This window comes from Phocoena sinus, chromosome 16, assembly GCF_008692025.1.
Source record: "Phocoena sinus isolate mPhoSin1 chromosome 16, mPhoSin1.pri, whole genome shotgun sequence".
Taxonomy (NCBI): domain Eukaryota; kingdom Metazoa; phylum Chordata; class Mammalia; order Artiodactyla; family Phocoenidae; genus Phocoena; species Phocoena sinus.
Window position 1 is genome coordinate 75,621,735 of NC_045778.1, and position 22,333 is coordinate 75,644,067.

The 22,333-nt window shown below is 46.0% G+C and overlaps 1 protein-coding gene across 5 annotated transcripts in view; it reads left to right on the plus strand.

The window, feature by feature from the left end:
- TACC2 (transforming acidic coiled-coil containing protein 2) overlaps nt 1-22,333 on the plus strand; it is a 185,729-nt gene that overhangs the window by 10,730 nt on the left and 152,666 nt on the right. For all 5 annotated transcript variants that reach the window (XM_032608275.1, XM_032608274.1, XM_032608277.1 and 2 more), the window contains exon 3: nt 7,724-7,836. In XM_032608275.1, coding sequence (XP_032464166.1) covers nt 7,724-7,836 — 113 coding nt within the window. The remainder of the gene's footprint in view (nt 1-7,723; nt 7,837-22,333) is intronic.

A 22,333-nucleotide genomic window follows, 5' to 3' on the forward strand; every position in this document is an offset into this window, starting at 1 on the left:
GTTTCATGAGCTCTTTATGGGGTTTCCTGCATCGTGACTTGCATGGAAGGATTTATGGTGAAATAAGGGCCGTTGTCAGCCCACATCCCCATCCTGAAAGTGGGCATGACAGTGGTTCAGCGTTCTTGCCCGAGTGCTCGGTTCTGGGTAGCCGTCCGGAGGGCACCTGAGCTCTGAGCACATAGATTCCAGAGCACAAGGATAACACCCATCCTTCGGTGGCCGCTTTACCACCTCTGAACTTCCTCTTGGCCATTGGGTTGTCATGACACCCGTTTACGGCTCTGACAGCGTGGAGAGGGAAAGAAAGACAGTCAATCCTATTACTATAATGGCCTGACTTTAAAATACATGATCATTAAAAAAAACTGTTTTAAAGCAATTCCATTGTCTTGACGTTTCTGTAGTTTGAGCCCCGGGGTCGGGGGTGGGGGGGGGCGGCGGGAAGGATTTTCAACTATTGAAAGTGTGGTCAATGCTGTGAAGCAAGAAGACAGATGCAAAGACACCTGACGTGGCACTGGGTGTCCGAGAAGGCGCTTTGGGGGAGCTGAAGGACGAGCAGGAAACCAGAGGGAGATCAGGACGACTGAGGGCACGTCACTGGGCGCGGCGCCCCCTGCAGCTCGAACCTCATCAGGGCAGGTCTTTCTGGTTCCGGCTCAGTGTTAAAGAGACAGCTGGGCCTGAGGTTCGTTCCTGAAGGCGACCTCAGCACTGTGGTTTCAGACTGTGAACTTCTCTGACATCCAAGGGACAGAGGACCAGGAGGACAGGAGAATCTGTTCTGAGTGAGCCGTCCCTGGGCATGTTTCTGCAGGCTGAGGTCTGTAGAAAACCTTAGGCGCTGTGTGATTTCATTTTGCTTCTAGATAAACGTCCCCTAAATATGTGCATAGGTTGTTTAAATCTACAAATGCTTGGGGTCCCAAGTTCAGCTTGGAGGTAGTTTCTCTATTTCCTGAGGAACCCAAGGAACTCAACATTATGACAGCCTTAGACCAGTGCCGGCAGAAACAGCATCCTCTAACGTTCTACAGGCAGTAGGTGGGCACCTGGGATGATTTAACTGCGTTTAATGAGAAAGAAATTGAACAAAGACAATTAAACAGCATGAACTCAATGCTGATAACAGTGGGGAGAGCTCCTTTATTATGACGTCTGATGGCGCAGCCCAGAGGGTTGATGCTCATTTTCGCTGGAGTGATTATCGAAGTTTGTGAACTGCCTAGCTCCACGTCTGGCCAGACGCATCTTCTGAAGAATTCTGATTGACTATTTTAGCTTTAAGCTGAGATGGGCACTGGGGCTCTTGGTTAATGAGTTTTGAATCGGTTTCTTCTCTATAATCATAATAACTAGAATATGTGAGTGTCCACTATGATCTAGCCTTGTACTTCACATGTATTATTTTATTTAACCTTCAAATCAACCTTGTAAATATGATCCCCCATTCTCCAGATATGAGACTAGAAGGCTTATGGCTGAATAAACACTAAAGCTTGGCTTTGAAACACTACACCTAGCTTCCTGCACCCTTATTCTTTTTCCTTTTTTTAACATCTTTTTTTTTTTTTTTTTTTAACAGATTTATTTATTTATTTATTTTTGCTGTGTTCGGTCTTCGTTTCTGTGCAAGGGCTTTCTCCAGTGTGGCAAGCGGGGACCACTCTTCATCGCGGTGCGTGGGCCTCTCACTATCGCGGCCTCTCTTGTTGAGGAGCACAGGCTCCAGATGCACAGGCTCAGTAGTTGTGGCTCACGGGCCTAGTCGCTCCGCGGCATGTGGGATCCTCCCAGACCAGGGTTCGAACCCATGTCCCCTGCATTAGCAGGCAGACTCTCAACCACTGCGCCACCAGGGAAGCCCTTAACATCTTTATTGGAGTATAATTGCTATGCAATGTTGTGTTAGTTTCTGCTGTATAACAAAGTGAATCAGCTATATGTATACCTATATCCCCATATCCCCTCCCTCTTCCTGCGCCCTTATTCTTTTTTTTTTTTCCTGCGCCCTTATTCTTGAATCAAGCCTCATGCTGCGTTAGCATGAAAATGAATAGCTGTAGAAAAATTCTAGAGGAGCAAAAACTAAGGTTTATATCTGCATTTCAAGAGCAATCAAGTAAAAGAAATCACAGGATGTTACAGGCCATCCTGACGACCCGTACTCTTTGAATATAGACTCTGCTCCATTTGGAGCGTTTTTTGCCATATTGACAATTTGCTCTTATCGCCCACTGAGGCAGGCAGGCCAGGGGTTGGGGTCCCCATTTTACAGAGAAAGAAATAGGCTCCAGGGAATTCCCTGGCGGTCCAGTGGTTGGTACTTGGCGCTTTCATGGCTGTGGTCTGGGTTCAATCCCTGGTCAGGGAACTGAGATCCCGCAAGCTACGAGGCGCGGCCAAAAGAAAACAAAAACAAAAAAGAGAAAGAAAAAATAAACAAGTAGGCTCCAAAAGGTGAAATGATTTGGGTTTTCTGAACTTATCCAGCCCCCTTTAAACCATATTGCTTCTAAAATATTAAATACATACAGGATGTTAATATTAAGCGGTGGTTTTGAAGTCTCAGAGGTTTTCCTTTCCCCACAAACTCCAGACGTCAGAACATGTCAACTCTGGCATCTCTGAGGTTCCTGGGTCCTTTGAGGGTAATTCCTACAACTTTCAATGCCGATGCTTTTGAGGAAGGGAAGGTAGAGATCGTTTATTGAATGTTCTCTCTCATTCATTCACTAAACTGTAAGTTCCATGAGGGTAGGAACCATGACTCTTTTATTCTAATTAAACCTTTTATTGGGGAATATTTTCAGATTTACAGAAAAGTTGCAAAGATAGTCCAGAGAATTCCCCTCCCCCTCCCCCAGCTTCCCCTAAAGTTAGTATCTTATACCATGTCTTTTAAAATCTTCTGTGTCAACCTAAAGCCTAGACTCAGCCCTTCCTGAACATGAGGCAACCTCACCTGAACCCCAGTGCAAACTCAATTCTCTTATTTTCTCCATCTTCTAAAGGAAGAGTGGGGCTTCAAACCCAGCTCTCACTGACTCCAAAGCTTGTTCATTTCTCCTACGACGTCGTACCACGTTACGTGAGAAACCGTTCCATTTGGGGAAGCCTAAAATTCCACCTTGGAGCCTCCCCCTTCTTGGCCTGACAAAGCACCTGTGAGGAGAGCTAGGGAGGTGAAGAAATGTTTGGGATGATCTAGCAGAACTGGCCTAAGCATTTGCCTTCCCTTGGCAGGGAGGGAGGGCAGCCCACTGGCCCGAGCACAGAGCATGTGTTCGTCCTTCATGTTTGGCAGCCTGGTAGTTGTTTCTGAAATCCGACTCCTAATGCCATGGGGATGACCTTTGGTCTACTTCCCATCATTCACCTGCAGTCACACTGCTCCCAAGAAGCTCATTCCAAGAGTGGGCGACTTGGCAAGACACTGGGCCTGATCTAACCATGTTAATTAAATCTCTTTATTGGCATGATGGGTAAGCAGTGGTCTAGAGAGGTGGGGCACATTTAAGAGGTAAGGTCTGGGGAATTTTTCTTTTTTAATGAGGAAACACTTTAGCTCTTGATAAAGTGTATTTTCCAGGACTGGAAAGTTGCTGCAACTGTTTGAAAATTGCTTTAAAATAAACCCAGAGCTCTGGAGTATTCCTGAGCCAAAGAAGGACTGTTTGTTTACTCAAGCAATGGCAGCAAAGGAAAGATTTGAAGAAGCAGTTTGAAAAGTCAGTTTGTCACGTGGAGGATTGCCAATTTTTTTTTTTTTCCAGGCTGCTATTTAGAAGTGTAAGGGGTAACTTTAGAAATGTATGCTATTTGTAGTGACACCTGTTGACACAAGAGACCCCTTGGAATCCTGTAAACAACAGGGCTTAGTACTGTTGCTAGGATGGGGAAACTGGACAGGGGTTGGGGGGGGTGTGGGGTGGGGGGGAGGCGCGTGGGGGGTGGGGGGGGGTGGGGGGTGGGGGGGGTGGACTCAAAGACACTGTAGGAAATGTGGCAGAAGCAAGAGCTCCAAGGACTGAGTGTGCTTCCCTCGATTTGCAGAAGTGGCTACCAGACTAAACGGGAATAATCTACTTTTCATACATTCAACAAGTATTTCTAGAATGCCTCTCTGTGCCAGAGCTATTCTAGGCATTGACTTTAGGCCTCTGTATCACATTGTTCATAAACGTCCAGTTGTTTCAGTTCCTCTGAGCGTGGCAGGAAGATGGCAGGAATCACAGGAAACTATTTCCACTGCTTGGTGAGGCAGCATAAAGTAGGGAGGGGTCAAGGGCACAGATTCTAGAGCCAAACCGTCTGGGTCCAAGTCCTGGCTTCACCACTTCCAAGCTGTGTGATTTCGGGCAAGTGGCTTAACCTCTCTGTACTGTGATCTTATCAGTAAAATAGGATTGTTGTAAGAATTGAAGGAGTTTAGAAATATGTTAAACACTTAAAAGAATAGTACAGATTTCCCCAGCTACCTGCTATCTGAAAGTAGAGCATTCTTAGGAAACCTTTTGTAAGCTGAAATGGCTTAAAGCAAAGAAGCAGTTACCTTAGGACACTTCTTGCTAATGGATGCACAGAATAAGTTGAATAAAGCACAGACGCTCACAGGCACCTTTCAAAGCTATGGCGACTTGATGCTGTGATGCTGAGTGAGGTTCCCGGGGAAGGAGCTTGGCGGGGCCACTCTTGCTGCTGCTGGGGGTTCTCGCTGCCTCCATACTGGCTTTGCTGCAAAACAAACGCTGAATGCTGTTTTTGCTTTTTGCCTCTTTTCATAAAAGCAAAAATCCTCTTGGGATCTCTTTTGGTTAGGGGAAACATGTACAGGTCTTTTGTAATAAAAAAATTACATAAAGCAAACATGAAAAGCAGCGGTTACCTGTACGTGGCACATAGAAAGTGTTTACAGTGATAAGTTTGCTACTATTGTTATACCAGAAAATGTGCTGTGTAGGCATTGGGTGTCATTATTACCGTGCAAAGAGTATTGGACTTCAAGGCCGGAGACCTGGCCAAGCCACTTAACCTTCTGTTTCTCATCTGAAAAAATGGAAAGCATTATTTTACCTGCCTGTCTAGCACACAGGGATTTTGTAAGACTCAGAGGATGTGAAATAACTTTGCAAAGTGCAGCGTGCCATTCCCATGGGTAGTACTATTGCCTTTATTTTGACTCCATCCAGGGATGTTTTTACTGGAGAGAACTGCAGATTAGCTCTTTATTAGAAGGAGAGGTGGCCCTGAAAAGTGAGAAAGGTCTATCCTGTTTCGTTCTTCAAAGACGAATCTGAGCCCTGTTATACTTCCTTTGCCTGAGGAAGATCAGCAAGAGCTTCCCTCCCCCCTTTAGTCAGGGCAAAGATCTGCCCCCCTGTTCCATCTGTTGTCTGCATCTGTCTGAGCTGTTAGACATGTCAGTGTCTTTCCAGAATTTCTTCACCTTGATCGTGGAGTAAAGAGCAGGCGATTTATCTGTTAAATTATTTGCAGATAACGGGGTGATTGAAAGGGAAGCCTGGCTACAGAAGGTATTTAGAGCTGAGGCCTGCATGACAGTTAGACAAGTAGGAATTGGGTTACAATTTTAAAAATTCAGGACCCGGATATGAAAATGTCACTCACTCTGTGCTGTGATTCTGGAGTTATCGACGTAAAAATGGTAAACCATGAACCCCAAGGCAGTAATATTGTACAGATAAAGAACCTTCCTCAGAAGAGTCAGGAACACTTGGAGTTTGAATTACCCGTGATGTGAAGTTTGTACTGTCTTGATACCGCCCTAGAGGATGATTGCTGTCCTAGAGTCACAGATCAGGAGACTGAGGCCCACAGGACAGGGCAGCGGCGCTCGTTACAGGGAATGGTTCAGCCGGCATGGAGATCAAGCCAGCCTGGGGTCCGCAGGCCCCCCTTAGGTGAGGAATCAACCCCAGTTGTTTGCCTCCATTGAAGGCATAGAATAGAGATGCCTTTCCTTGGCTTTGGGGTCAGAGAGAATTAGGTCCATCCAGACTCCACTGCTGTGTGATCTTGGCCAAATACTTAACCTCTCAAAGCCTCTGTTCTAAAACAGGGACACAAATAGCATCTTCCTCATCAGGTTGTGGTGAAGATCGAATAGAAAGCTCCTGGCCCAGCGCCTGGTACCTGCTCAGTAAACAGGTGCTATCATTATTGTTGTGTTATTATTTCCCCCCCATTCTGTCTCAGCAAAAGTGAATGAAGATTTTTCTAATTATGGTATTCCTGTTAGCACTGGAATATGTGGGTCCCTGAGAGCTGAAGCATCTTTTATATTTTCCCTCTGGACACAGCTGGGTGAACACAAACAGTCAACTGTTCAGAGAAATGCACCAGGTGGGGAAGCATCTCATCTCGGCTTCTCTCTACCTGCTGGCTCTGCTCTCCTGCTACAGGCTGCCAGCCTCCACAATGGCTAGAGACAGACTGCCGGTAACCCTTGCATTCATATTTTACAGAACCAGGCACCAGATTTCCGTCCCTCTTGTTCTTTGGGAGTCCTGAGGAAGGGCCTGTTCTTAATTTGAGTCTTGTGTGCATCCCGATAGGCAGGGGTGTGGAGCAGTAGGCTGGCGTTTCCGTGAGAACCTCAGGGACGGAGGGTATGCGTGGAACAGGTCTCTAGAAGAAGGCAGATCTGGCCCCAAAGAAAGATGTGTGTGTTGTTTCACGGAGGGGGGTTCAGGAACACTGCTGGGAAGACAAATAAAAGACAACCGCGGGGCTTCCCTGGTGGCGCAGTGGTTGGGAGTCTGCCTGCCGATGCAGGGGACACGGGTTGGTGCCCTGGTCCGGGGGGATCCCACATGCCGCGGAGCGGCTGGGCCCATGAGCCATGGCCGCTGAGCCTGCGCGTCCGGAGCCTGTGCTCCGCAATGGGAGAGGCCACAGCAGTGAGAGGCCCACGTACCGCAAAAAAAAAAGACAACTACTGCTTTGGGGAATACTTCTGGGGGTTCCTAAAAGTCCTTTCCCCATTTCTGATATTTGTATCTGACTTAAATGAGCACAATTTAAATTGAGTTTTAAAAACATCTCATCTCTTTCCGTCCTGTGATTTGAAGTTTTGACTGTGCTCTAAATGTTTGCATCTTGGTTTTAAAAATCAACTGAACAGCAGACAAGCTTATTGCGGGGGTTTAAGAAAAGACGACCACCTCTCAGAACGGTCAGGACCTCAGTGAGGGGCCCTAAGGTTCCCAGGGTCCCTCATTTTCTTCCTTCAGTTTTTTTTTTTTTTTTCTTTCAGGATTCCAGCTGAATTCTGGTGTGCAAAACCATGAGGCAGGGGAAGGAAGTGTGTTTTCATCTAGGCAGTGCCCCAGACGAGACACTTTAAGATCTCAGATTCAATATCCCACTTTCTCCAGGGAGCAGACGACCCCCAAAGTATAATGTATTTCCTAGTCTCAGTTTCTTACTAAAACAGTCAACCTACTCAGCTGGAAATCTCTGGTTCACTGTGTTTCTCCTCCATTGGGTGGGAGCGGGGGCCACGGTCGCTTTGCCCACCGTGTGTCCCCAAAGCCTTGCTCAGCGCCTGGCACAGAGTCGGTGCTCAGATGGGCTGTAAAGCAAACCAGAAACCCGGCCCTTGGAATGTTGTGGTCAGTGGACCATTGATAAAGTCTCTGTGTTTTCAAAGACTCTTGTTTGATTTCCTTTCCAATTTCTCTTTCTTGTCGCTCAGAGGACTTCTTTGGCTCGGAGTCCAGGATCCGTGGAACGGCCTGGGAACGGTCAGAGTGCAGAAACGAAGCCGGAGGAGAAGCCCAGAAGCAATGACCGCAGAGATCTGCCCAGGTAGGACCAGGTCTGGAGGACTGACCCAGCCCAAGGCATGGCCAGCTCGCTGCCTGTTCAGGGTTTGTTTTGCTCTATTTACTTTGGAAAATTTACCCTAAAATCCATGATGTGGTCCTTGGTGGTGAGGTGCTCCAGGCTGTGTTTCCTAGACCTCTTTGTGACTGCCTAGTTGCATGATTGGAAAAGTAGTTTTCCTGCCCAGGGGTGAAATTAGTAATGATAGGCTTCCATTCCACAGCACGCCAGGTCTTTTGTCCCCATTGTCGGAATTTACAATAACCAAGATCAAGGCTGCCAAGGGGCTTAACAGGGGTGACTAATCTCTGGTAAAGTTGGGGTGTGTGTTCTAGCAGGAAGCCGAGGTGGGCACCCGAGGATGAGACAGAGGATGCAGAGAACAATCACTGAGTCTCAGGGAGACTGTGCAGGAATTTCAGAAATCAGCAAGGCCACGCCGCCACAGTGGAACGTGGCCAGTGCAGGTGCGGCCCGCTGGTCAGTAGTCCCTCGTTTTGACCCGCAGTCAGGTCCTGATTTCCCCGCTAGGGCTACTGGGAAGGAATCCAATCGACTCTCCCCACATAGTGTTCAGCAGCCACAGTTTTGGGGTCAGTCACAAGCAGAGGGCGAGCAGATGTGAACATTCTGTCCCCAGCACGGACACTGGTCAGGAACACTGGTGTCAATTAATAATTGCCTGTGGGTTCAGCACATGATCTGGTCAGAAAAACCCTCCTGAACAAATAAATTGAAGCCCAGCGTCTGGGAGGCTGTAGTTACAGGCCTTAAAGGAACAAATGAACAAAAGCTTCAAGGAGCAAAAATGCAAAACTGAGTGGTACACACCCCAGCCCCCCAAATCCCCCATCACTGACTTCAGATCTCAAACGCTTTGCGATCACTTTTCACGTCAAGAGTTTAAGCAATATTTTTTGCTTTGAGGGTCATGGGCGAGTAAGAGCGGCCCCTGGTGGCAGGAATTTCCACGCCGGCTGGTGTCATTTTCTGGGCGGGGCGGGGGGGGGGTGGTCTTCAGTTATGCGGTTTCCAGAGGAGAGGCTCTTTGAACCTCTTGGCATGAACATTGGATTTCTTTAGGGCAATGCTGATCCCTGGGGCAGAGGATTCTTTTTTGTGGAGAGAGGCACAGACTATGCCTTGAATGGCACCTTTGATCCCAATTCTTTGTAAAATGGGGGCTTCCTTTCCCTCCCAGAACCCCATGGCTGTTCCACCTTCATGCACTTTTCTATCAGGGTAGCAGGACAAAGGGTTTAATATTTGGCTCTAACTAGACTGGATGACAGTCTAAACTGGCTCCTGGTGATATGAATCTAATGATCTGGAATCCTACACAAGCGAAGTCACTGCTGGCTGAGACCCAAGGTCCAGCTCTTCCATCCCCAGCCTTGTGAGGTTCTGGGATTCCTGGAGAGGTTTGGGAATTACTTGGGGCCGGTGTCCCAGCTGGCCTGGGGAGTAACAGCAGCTCAAAGTTCTTTCGTTTCTTGTTCCTCAGCTTAAATCAATTACCTTTCCCTTGAAGAAGAATTGTCTCTCACTGGCAGGCAAATTGCACAAGAGGTGCCTTCTAACAGCAAGTTCGAAAAAGCAACTTCCGGGCTTCCCTGGTGGCGCAGTGGTTGAGAGTCCGCCTTCCGATGCAGGCGACACAGGTTCGTGCCCCAGTCCGGGAAGATCCCACATGCCCGCGGAGCGGCTGGGCCCGTGAGCCATGGCCGCTGAGCCTGCGCGTCCGGAGCCTGTGCCCCGCAACGGGAGAGGCCACAACAGTGAGAGGCCCGCGTACCGCAAAAAAAAAAAAAAAAAAAAAGCAACTTCCTGTGCACACTTAAAAACGTGATCCTCCTCCGTAAATGTGCCCATGTCTATTGTGAAAGGCCCTGCACTAACTAACTCAGAAACTAGCAAGAGGAGGCCGGGGAGTCAGGATGTTTACAGGAAGAGGGAGCGAGCATGGGGTCCCCTGTGTGCTATTTCAGTGGGGCACGCCACCCTTGGCATCCACAACAATGATAGCATCTGACTAGGATTTGACGTTTATTTTGCAGACGGGCACTAGAAACTAGGCCGAATGCTCTATGCCTGCAAAAAAAAATTTTATTTAAATCAGTTCATTTCTGATTCTGAGTCCTTACTTGGCCAGGCTGGCGGGAACGCCCATGTCAGCCATCCTTGGGAACCCCTCTCCTGACCTGGTGTATCGAGGCCATCATCTGTCCCCTCCTCACCCCATCACCACTGAGATGTCCACATCTCAGGCCACACTGTCTCTCCAGCCCTATGACTGTGCTGCTTTCACGATACATTTCTTTGGTGAGGCTGGGAGCCCATGGTCATTCCCTTCAGTCCTCTGGGATCATCTCCCCCGTGAGCCTGAGGACACGCTCAGGAAGCAGGGAGGGAGTCCCGGACGTTCCCTACTTCCTAGGACCCTTCCATGCTCTCTCCTCATCATCCTAAAATGGGCTTGTGGTCTCCTTTTGCCTCAACCGATAGCCAGCATTTTCTCTTCAAAGGACGTACTACAGATTTTTACAAAAGATGGAGAGACCCATTGCCCTCAAACTGTTTCTGTTTTCTACTTGGAAAAGCTCCAGAGAGAGAACACAGAAAGGCCTGCAGTGGGCCTGCTGGACCGGGAGGCAAGGGAAGAATATAAGGAGAAAGGCACGTGTTAATACTGCCAAAGATTGTCCCTCTGCCCAGGTGTGATCTCTACTTTCCAGAGGAGGAAACCGAGGCTTGGAGCACTATGCCATCAAAACCCTAGTGGTAAAAAGTCCATCGTTTCCCCCTGGAAGCTCCTCTTCCCTCTGAATACACAAGAACAGGCTTCATACATCCCCAAAGAGGTTAGCTCTTCATCCAGTAGGGAGTCCCCTCAGTTTAACTGCTTTGCTTTCCAGTTGCCACACGGTGTCGCTGTTGTAACTTAGCCCTGCATTGGCCAAACCCGTGCAGAGGCCGGGCAGTGCCTCCCAGGTGCCCCGCCTTCCCGGTGCCCCACCCTGCGCAAGGCCCTGGGCTCCCGCGAGAGTATCACCCCGCCCGCCCCTAAGCTTCGCCCGAGTCTGCACCTCTTACTGCTCAGCGATGTCCACCCTCGAGCACAGCTGCCCTGGAAACTTGCGACTGGACTGGTTCCAGCTCCACTGTCCAGTCTCCCGGAGCCTTTCCCTCCTTGGATACCAACAGCCCTTGCCTTTTTTTGTTTTTCAATAGATCTTTATTGGAGTATAATTGCTTCACAATACTGTGTTAGATTCTGTTGTACACCAAAGTGAATCAGCCATATGCATGCATGTGTCCCCATATCCCCTCCCCCTTGAGCCTCCCTCCCACCCTCCCTGTCCCACCCCTCTAGGTCATCACAAAGCACCTAGCCGCCGATGTCCCTGTGCTATGCTGCTGCTGCCCTTGCCTTTTAAACCCTCAGAACAAAATGGATCTTATCATACAACCTTTCCCCAGATAATGAAGCCATTAGGTTGCACCAGAGGAAATTACTGTTTTTGTAGGTTAAAAAAATGTCAGATAGGGTTTCCCTGGTGGCGCAGTGGTTGAGAGTCCGCCTGCCGATGCAGGGGACGCGGGTTCGTTCCCCGTCCCGGGAAGATCCCACATGCCGCAGAGCGGCTGGGCCCGTGAGCCATGGCCGCTGAGCCTGCGCGTCCGGAGCCTGTGCTCCGCAACGGGAGAGGCCGCAACAGTGAGAGACCCGCGTACCACAAAAAAAAAAAAAGTCAGATCGTGGCCATTTCCTATGCTTCAATATCATACTTGCTGATTCTCTCAAGGAGGGTGCCAGGTGATATTTCAGAGATGACAGACTTTTCTCAGGGAGTGACCCTAAGTGATTCGTGGGTGAATTTCTGGCACCCTTGTCGCTGAAGGAGGAGTGGAAACTCAACAGCCAAGAGTCTTAACTGTTCTCCACTGGCTGTCAGAGGTGAGCAGGCATCAGGATCACCTGCAAGGCTGGTTAATACACAGGTCACTGGACCCGTCCTCTAGAGATTCTGATTTGGTAGGTCTGGGGCCAGGCCTGAGAATGAGAATTTCTGATGAGTTCCCAGGTGACGCTGATGCTGCTTTGCAGGGACCGCACTTGAGAAGCACTGCATTATACCAGAGAGCTGTGTGAGTGCCATGGCTCCATGCTGTTGGGGTCCAGAGGAAGACGCCTTTGCTGGGGGCTAGGTTAGACGGGAGAGTCTCCTGGGGGTGGGGGTTGGGGGACTTGAACCAAAGGGGATGGCTGTAGAGGCCGTTCCAGGCAGGGGCAGAATTCCTGAACTGGACCTCTCTGGAGCAGAGCAGGAAGTGAGCCCAGACCTGGTGGTGGATGTTCACTAAAAACAAGGTTGGAGAAGTGAGGCCAGGTTGAGAACTTGGAGGTCAGGGAAGGGACTGAGATTTTATCCTGCAGATAACAGGAAGCTGGGGAAGTACTTTGTGGTTGGCTTGTTTGTATTTAAACAAGGGTTTATGAGGGAACTTAGAGCCTGAATTAATGTGCTGGAGCAGGTAGGCTGGAAGGACAGTAAGGGATGCTCTTGTAGTAGAAGGATGGTGGCTGGGAAATCACCCCAAGGTAGAACCTGTTACTGAACTGAACTCTGGTCCACTTGCCCACGTGCAGCAAAGCCAATCTACTGACACTGGGTTGTGGTGAAGGAAAGTACAGTGTTTGTTGCAGGGCACCAGGCAAGGAGAACAGGCAGTTCATGCTCAAAAGCTCTAAACTCCCTGATGGCTTTCAGAGAAGGGTTTTTAAAGACAATATTAGGGGTAAGGGTCGCAGGGTGTCTGATTAGCTCATGAACGTTTTTTTCGTTGGTTGGTGGTAAGGTAACAGGGTGATGTTTGTGGAATCTCAATCATCAACCTTCTGGTTCCAACCAGTCTGGGGTCTACATGCTTGTGGTCAGCATGGAGTCACCAACCTCCACCAGGATATTGTTATTTATATCCCTTCAGGAGGAACCGGGAGTCCTGTGACTCTATTGTCCTAATCATTAACTTCTTGAGTCTGCTCTTTGGAACTCAGGGAAGGTCAAACAAGAAGTGGGGACAAGGGAGGGGCTTGTACCTTGGAAGGGCCCACAGGGTCCTCCTTAATTTCAAACCTACAGAACCTGGGGATGGCCTGGGTGCAGGCAGAGGAGGTGGAATCTAAGAAGATGCTAAGGTTCTGGACCAAGAACCCAAAAGAAAGGTCCAATATTAGAAACTGGGACGTCCAAAGTGAGAGCTGCTATAGAGAAACTGTGATCAGTTTTAGGCACATTGAAGGAAAGACCATCAAGCTTACTGGGAACCCTGCTGGTATGGTCTTTATGTAAGCTGACCCCTGGCATGGGGAGGAGTGACAGTTTAATGGCATGATGATGGAGCCTTATGGCCCCAAATGCTATGATATCCTCGTGGAGGTTTCAGTTATTTACACAAGTTATTCTCAGATAGATTGGCTCATTCCACTGCTGGTGTGTGTGTGTGTGTGTGTGTGTGTGTGTGTGTGTGTGTGTGACTTTAAAACTATATTTAAGAACGCAGGAACAGGGCTTCCCTGGTGGCGCAGTGGTTGAGAGTCCGCCTGCCGATGCACAGGACGTGGGTTCGTGCCCCGGTCCGGGAAGATCCCACATGCCGCGGAGCGGCTGGGCCCGTGAGCCATGGCCGCTGAGCCTGCGCGTCAGGAGCCTGTGCTCCGCAACGGGAGAGGCCGCAACAGTGAGAGGCCCGCGTGGCGCAAAAAAAAAAAAAGTGAAAAAATAAGAACGCAGGAACAGATCGGGGTTGGGGTGAAGGACAGTAAATGAACTCATATGGGACAGTGTTTCCCACACTTCCCAGATCATAAGATTTACCCGGATGTCCGTTAACTATATAAATTCTTAGGCCCCTTCCTGGTCCATCCGAATCACTAGATGTGGAGCCAAGGAGTCTATGTTTTTAATAAACACCCAGGGTGAGTCCAGCAGGGACATCGTGAATAGTGATCGACTGCCAGGTTCACCTTATCACGTGTCAGAATACCCCATTTCCTGACCCCTCCCTTGAAGAGTCTGATCCAGTAGACTTGGGGTGAGACCACAAAATCAGTTTTTAATAAGAAGACCATGTGACTCTCATGATAAAGTGTGGGAAGCACTGACCCAGGGCTTACCCTCAGGCCAATAACCATAGCTACCTTTTGTTTGCTTGTCTGTGAAGTTTATAGTGAAGGCTCAGAAATCAGGGATAATTAGCATACGTTAAAGTCCTGCCCCCTCCCTTTCTCTCATCTATGTTTTTCTTTCCATAAATATCTATTGGGAATCCATTGTGCGAGGCACTGGGGACACAGCCAATAACACCAGAAGCCCTGGGGCTTCTGCTCCAGCTGGTAAGTAGGTTGTAGTGAGGAAGACAGACATGGAACAGAAGGAAGACAGACACTTTCAGGTAATGTCAAGGCTCTGAAAGACACCAACCTGGTGTTGTGATTGACAAGAACAGAGAAGGGAGTGACTAGTTTGGATTAGATCAGTGGTTCTCAAAGTGGGGTTCCCAAATCTGCAGGCTGAGCATCAAATGGGAACTTGATAGAAATGCTAAGTCTTGGGCCCTTCCCCAGACTTTGGGGTGAGCCCTCCAGGTGTTCCGTTACACACTAAGGTTTGAGAACCATTGGATTAGATGGTCAAGCAAGGGAGTGATATTTGCACTAAGTCTGGAATGACAAAAAGGAGGCAGGCGTGGGAAGGTCCAGGTAGAGGGACAGGCGGTGCACAGGACGTGAGGGAGGAATGAGTTTTGTGTGTTAGAGAAACAGGAGGAGACTGATGAGTGAGCGAGAGGTGCGCAGGGGTCAGATCAGCCAGACTGGGGCCTTGCGGGCTGCCCACGGTAAGACACCCAGATTTAGGTGACGTGAGCCGATATGTGTTGAAACAGGACCTCTCTGGTTGCTGTAAGGAGAATGCAAGGGAGAAAGACTGGAGGCCAGGAAGTCAGAGGAGAGGTCATTGCAGGTCCCTGAAGGATGAAGGGGTGCCTGGAGCTAGGGCAGGGATTCCCAGCCTTGTTTTCATTATCTTCCTTTCCCTGCCCTCCCACAGGAACCTTTGTAGACATTTTATTCCAAATTGCCTTCCCCTCCCCAAGAAACTTCAGTACCACAGCTATAGTGCATATGTTTATGTATTGTGGTCTTTGGAGGGCTGCGAACCATCGCAATATGTATGATTTTCTTTTCCTGCCTCCTGAGAGCCAATTTTCACCCCTCTGGGGGCGATACTGGCCCACTGATGATGCAAGGACTGAGGTGATAACAGTGGAGATGGAGAAACATATGCAGCTTTGAGTATTTTGGATATTTTGGAGCTAGAGATGCCAGAACTTGTGGATGGATGGGATTTAGAAGGAGGGAGAGAAGAATCAAGGAAGACTCCCAAAGTCTGGGCTTGAGCAATTGGGTAACGGGAGCCATTTGCTGAGATATGAAAAACTGGCCTGAACAGGTCTATCTGCTGAGTTCCATAAGTCACAGACCCAGTGTCCAGGAGGAAATCCTGTTGCTACCAGGTACCAATCTAGCAAGATAGCGTGGTGACCATCACAAACTCTGTCTCAAACTGGGAGAAACGTAGGATGGCCCACCATCTTTGAGAGAAAAGCAGGGTTCTCCTTTGTGCTTCAGGCATAGCTCATTTCCTGCTATATACCTGTGATATTGTGATTTACAATAAGGAACATATATTTGGTCTTCATCCCAGTCCTGGCACTGAGCTCCTAAAACCTTGGGAATTTCCTAAGTGATGAGAGCAATAAAGGTGTCTTTTGTTATGCTAATGACGTGACTTTTGGAAAGCACTTAAAAATGGGGGCTGGTTACCAGGGGAACCAACCCTGTGATTGGAGGGTTGGAACTTTCAGTCCTACCTCCCTGACCTCTGTGTGTGTGTGGGGGGGGGGGGGGGGGTGTGTGGAGAGGGGCTGGAGGTTGAATTGATCACCAATGGCCAATGATTTTAATCAGTCATGCCTATGTAATGAAGCCTCCTTAAAACCCCACAAAGACAGGGTTCAGAGGGCCTCTGGGGTGGTGGACACATGGAGTCAAAGAGAGTGCGAAGCTCAGAGGGCATGGAGGCCCCTCACTCTCTCCCCATACCTTGCTTTATGCACGTCCGCCATTGGGCTGTTCCTTTTGTAATAAACTGGTGATCCAGGAAGTAAAATGTTTCTCTGAGTTCTGTGAACCACTCTAGCCAATTAATTAAACCCGAGGAGGGGGGTCACTGGAACCTCTGATTTATAGCCAGTTGGTCAGAAGCTCAGGTAGCAATCTGGACTTATTGGGGTGGCGGGAGCACTCCTGTGGGACGGAGCCCTTAGCCTGTGTGGTCTGATGCTATGCAGTGTACCTCCAGGTCATGTCAGAATGGAGCTGAATTGTAGGACTCCCAGCTAGTATTGGAGAACTGCTTGTCGGTGTGGGGAAAAAAATACCCACACTTCAGAATTTTTGGTGCAGAATCTTAACACCCAACACCTTAAACGCCTGAATTTCCTTGGAGGAGGGACAGGTTTCTTAGTCCATTTAACAAACATGGACCCACAGCTCACCACAGGGCAAGCTCTGGGCTTGAGGCCAGAGGTACAAAGATGAACAGGACGTGTTGGTCCAGGTGTAGAGAAAGACATGTAGATGAATAATTCTAGAAGAAGCTAAATGCTATAGGCAGACTCTGTGGGAGCACAGGGACAGGAGAGAGGCCAGACTCGCTGAGGAAAGAAGGAGCATCCCCCAGAGGAGATGGCCTTGCAGCCGGGGCTTCAAAACTGAGTAGAAGTAGGGGATTGTGGGGAAAGAAGGTGGTCCCAGGCAGAAGGAAGAGGTATAATTATTATAGATCTATAAGAAACAGAATTTAGGAAGCACTAGACTTACTAGCCTCTTAAATTTCAGAACTTCTTTAAATGTGGAAAATAGGAGATGTAGCACATTCATTAAGCTCAACCTCTTGGATCTTTCAAAACTACAAACTTAGAAGAAAAAATCCTTGGCGTTTGGGTAGGGAACACCTAGGGAAGGGTAGAAAAACGGTTCGAAAAAAAAGAAATAATGGGCTCCAAATGACAGGTAAGGATGTTTCTTATACCTTGCCTCCCACAGTCGTTTTCTTTTCTTTTCTTATTTTTTTAGTTTATAAAGGTACTGACTTTTTTTAAAAAATTATTTTTATTTTATTTTTTGTTGAAGTGTAGTTGATTTACAATGTTGTGTTAGTTTCAGGTGTACAGCAATGTGACTCAGGATATATATATATTCAGAATATATATATATTCTTTTTCAGATTCTTTTCCCTTGTCAGTTATTTTCAAACTAAGTCCACTGCATGCTGGGCATTGGACTCAGGGCTGAAACACATACCTCATTCTAGCAGCTCTGTGTGGATGAATGCAGATGACCTGAGGGGCTATATAAGGAAACTGAGGTTCTGGGAGGTTAAGGAACCAGCCCCAGGTCACACAGACAAAACGTAGCATGGTGGGAACTAGAATACAACTTGGTTTGATGCCACCCAAAGCCCAGGCCCGTAGCCATTACGCTGAGTCCTTACAGGTGCCTGAAAAGATTTGCCTTGTGGTCTCCATAGAGACACATTAGAAAGCAAACCCCAGTCTGTTTTCAAAGTTTAATTTCCCTATAAAGAAGGTCAGTTCTCAGACCCAGAAAAAAGAAGAAGCAAGAAGATCTGATCGGTTTTATGAGCAGTGGCCGGGGCCAGCGCTTCAGGACTGGGCTCCATGTTTCCCAAGCAGTAGATGCTGTTTCTTCCAAACAAAGCATTGTGAAGTCCGGGTTCTGTTCACAGGCTCCTGCCAAGCAAGGCAGGGTGTGTCAGGCAGCGCCGGTTGCAGCTTCCACCAGCCTGTCCTGCTTCTCACTCATTATTTATCTCTGGCAGGAAGTAAACACGGAGAGGAGAGTGGGAGGGAGGGAGAAAAGGAGGAGCTCCCTGACTTTTGACACTGGCTGGAAAAGAAGGTCATGTGCTGAATTAGGTGTGTGTCTGCTTTCTGCTCATCTGGTTTCAACAGAACCTTTAAGAAGCGGAGAAGAGGAGCATTGTTCCATTCAGAGACAGTACTTGGAAAATAGAGAAAAGTAGAAAGTAGAGGGGGAGAAAGTCACTGATACTCCCACCGTCTACAGACAACTTTTTTTAAAATATTAGCGTGTTTCCCTCAGACTTTTCTATTTTTTCTAGTTCTTTATTGATTGTCATAGCTCTGTGCAGATATACATATATTTATATATATTTAAATACAACACACGTTTAAATAACTTATTTGTATAAATATAATAAAAATATATAATATATTTAAATAATTAATGAATTATTTTTGGAGCGGTTTTACAGAAAAACTTAGTACAGAGAGCTCCCAAAATCTCTCCCTCCTCTGTACAGTAGTTTCCCCTGTTATTAAGATTTTGTATTAGTGTGGTACATTCGTTACAATTAATGTACCAATATCGATACATTATTAACTAAAATCTATACTTTACATTAAGGTTCACTCATCGTATTATACCTTCTATGGGTTTGAAAAATGCATGATGTCATGTGTCCACCATTACGATATCATACAGCATAGTTTCACTGCCTTAAAAATCTCCTGTGTTCCACCTATTCATCCCTCCCTCCTTCTCTCCAGGGGCAACCATGAGTCTTCTAACTGTCTTCATAGTCTTTTCTTTTTTCTATTACCTTTTTTAAATTGGTATAAAATACGTACCATAAGCTTATAAATCTGAACTTGTTGAACGTTCACACGCCTATACCCCTGTGTAATCACGCCCAGATCTATTTCCATTACCCCAGAACATTCTCTCACGTCACTTCCCAGGCCGTACCTCTGCCCAAGAATAACAACTATTCTGACTTCTACCACCACTGATTAGTCTTGCCAGTTCTTGAATTTCATATAAATGGTATGGAACGGTAGGTATACTTTGGTATGTGGTTTCTTTTAATCAACACTGCTACTTGTTTTTTTAAGTTATTTTTTATTGGGTTTGAAAAGGCAAAGCATACAATTTACCATCTTAACCAATTTTAAGTACAGTTCAGTGGTGTTAAGTATCACCACTTAACTGTTGTGTAACCAGTGTTTCTATAGTTTCTTAAGGTAGAAGTTGAGGTCATTTATTTGAGTCCTTCTTTTTTAATATAGGTATTTTAGAGCATTAGAAGTCACTCTAAATCCTGCTTTAACTGCCTCTGACACATTTTGATGTTTGTGTTTTCATTTTCATTTTGTTCAAATACTTTCTAATTATCCGTTTAATTTGTTCTTTGACTCACAGCCTATTTAGAAGTGTATTATTTAATTTCCAAATAGTTGAGGATTTTCCAGATATCTTTCTCTTATTGATTTCTAATTTAATTCTATTGTAGCCAGATAATGCACTCTGAATAATTTAATATTTTAAAATTTATTGAGTTTTTTTTAACGTGTAGAATATGGTCTGTCTTATAAATGTTTCATTTGCAATTGAAAAGAATGAATTCTGCCACTATTGAATAGTGTTTAATAAATGTCAATTAGGTCAGGTTGGTTGATAGTGTAGTTCCATTCTTCTATATCTGTACTGATTTTCTATCTACTTGTTGAATAAATTATTGAGAAAAGGGTATGGAACCATTAGGTTATAATTGTAGATTTGTCCACCTCCGCTTTTATCAGTTTTTGCGTTTTACATATATATATATTTTAATTTATTTATTTAATTTATTTGTTTTTGGCTGAGTTGGGTCTTCATTGCTGCGTGGGGACTTTCTCTAGTTGAGGCGAGCGGGGGCTATTCTTCATTGTGGTGCACAGTCTTCTCATTACGGTGGCTTCTCTTGTTGTGGAGCACAGGCTCTAGGCGCCTGGGCTTCAGTGGTTGTGGCATGAGGGCTCAGTAGTTGTGGCTCTCAGGCTCTAGAGCACAGGCTCAGTAGTTGTGGCACATGGGCTTAGTTGCTCCGCAGCATGTGGGATCTTCCCAGACCAGGGCTTGAACCCGTGTCCCCTGCAATGGCAGGCAGACTCTTAACCACTGAACCACCAGGGAAGGCCGCATTATGTATTTTGAAGCTCTGTTGTTAGATAAACTTTCAGAATGGCTACATCCTCTTGATGAATTGGACATTTTATCATTATGATGATCTACTTTATGCCTGGTAATATTTTTTGCTCTAAAATTGACTTTGTCCGATATAATATAGACACAACAGCTTTCTTTTGATTAGTATTTTCATGGTTTACATTTCCCCCCCTCATTTTCTTACTTTTAACCTATTTGTGCTTGTTAAGCAAAGTTCAAAGTGCCTTTTTTGTAGGAAGCATATAGTTGGATCTTGATTTTTTAATCCATTCTGAATACCTCTGCATGTTAACTGGAGTGTTTATAACATTTACATTTAATGTGATTATTAATATAGTTGGCTTAAATCTACGGTCCTGTTGTTTTCTCTGTACATCTATTTTTTTGTTCCTTTTTCCCTCCTTCTTCTCCTTTTTAAAAAAAATTTATTTTTATGATTCTACTTTACCTCCCTTTTGACTTATTACAATTATTTGTGTTATTTTAAGTAGTTGCTTTAGGATCTATAGTATATACATCTTTAAAGTATCACAAGCTCCTGTCAAGTGGTATTGTACCACTTCATGTATATTAGAAGAATCTTGCACAATATACTTCCATTTCTCCACTTTTGGCCTTCGTGCTATTGCGGACATACATTTTACTACTATGTGTTACAAATCCCACAGTATATGGTATTTTTGCTTTACATAGCCAATTATCTTCTAAAAGAGATTTAAATAGTGAGGAAAAATGCCTTTATATTTACCTGCATAGTTACCATTTCTGGTGCTCTTTATCCTTTTATATAGATCCTGACGGCCCTCTGGTATTATTTTCTGTTGGTTTGAGGGACTGTCTTCAATATTTCTTGAAATACTGGTCTGCTGGTGATGAATTCTTTTAGCTTTTGCATGTCTGAAAAATAATCTTTTCTTTAAAAATAAATTTATTTATTTATTTTTTTTTGGCTGCACTGGATCTTCGTTGCTGCGCACGGGCTTTCTCTAGTTGCGGCGAGCGGGGTCTGCTCTTCGTTGCGGTGCACAGGCTTCTCATTGTGGTACTTCTCTTGTCGCCGAGCACGGGCTCTAGGCTCACGGGTTTCAGTAGTTGTGGCGGACAGGCTTAGTTGCTCCACAGCATGTGGGATCTTCCCGGACCGGGGCTCAAACCCATGGCCCCTGTGTTGGCAAGCAGATTCTTAACTGCGCCACTAGGGAAGTCCCTGAAAAAAAATCTTCATTTCATCTGTGTTTTAGAAAGATATTTTCACTGTGCAAAGAGTCCTTAGTTGGACAGTTTTTTTTTTTCTTTTATTGCTTTAAAGATATCCCACTGTATTCCAGCTTGCATTGTTTCCAAAATCTGATGTCGTCCTTAAGTTTGTTCTTCTGTTTTTTTCCTCCAGCTGATTTTAATGTTTTTTTCTTTTTCACTGGTTTTAAGCAATTTGGTTATGATATGCCTTGGTGTAAGTTTCTTCTTGTTTCCTGTGCTAGAAGTTAGATTCTTGGATTTGTGGGTTTACAGTTTGCATCATAGTTGGAAATTTTGCAACCATTATTCCTTCAACTGTTTTTTGTAATGTCTCTGCCGCCTTTGGGGACTCTGACTACACATACGTTCAGCTGCTTGAAGTTGTCTGACAGCTCACTGATGATCTGTTCTTTTTTTTTTTTTTGAGTCTTTTTCTCTTTGTGTTTCATTTTGGGGAGTTTCTACTGCTATGTCTTCAAGTTCACTAATCTTTTTCTCGGTAATGACTAATCTGTTATTAATTCCTCCTAATGTGTTTTTCATTTCAGGCATTGTAGTTTTCATCTCTAGAAGTTTGATTTGGTCTTTTTTTTATCTTCCATGTCTGTACTTATCATGCTCAATCCTTCCTCTAGCCTCCTGAACATATGGAATACAGTTATATTACGTTTTTAAAAGTCCTCGTGTACTAATTCTGTTATCTGCACAATTTCTGGGTTGACTTTGATTAACTGAGTTTTCTTTTCAGTCTGAGTCTATTTTCCTGCTTCTTTGAATGCCAGGCACTGTGGACTTTAAGCTTTCAGATGCTGGATATTTTTGTATTCCTATAAATATTCTTGAACTTTGCTCTGGGATGCAGTTATTTGGATCAGCTTAATCCTTTTGGGTTTTGCTTTTAAGGTGAGACCAGAGCAGCGTTTAGTCTAGGGTTAATTTTCTCCACTACTGAGGCAAGACCCTTCTTAGTACTCTGTAACAGACGTCCGATGAATTATGAGGATTTCCACCCTGGTTGGTAGGAATGGGAACTATTCCCAGCTCTGTATTAGCTTTAATGATTCTTCCCTATAAGCTTTTCAG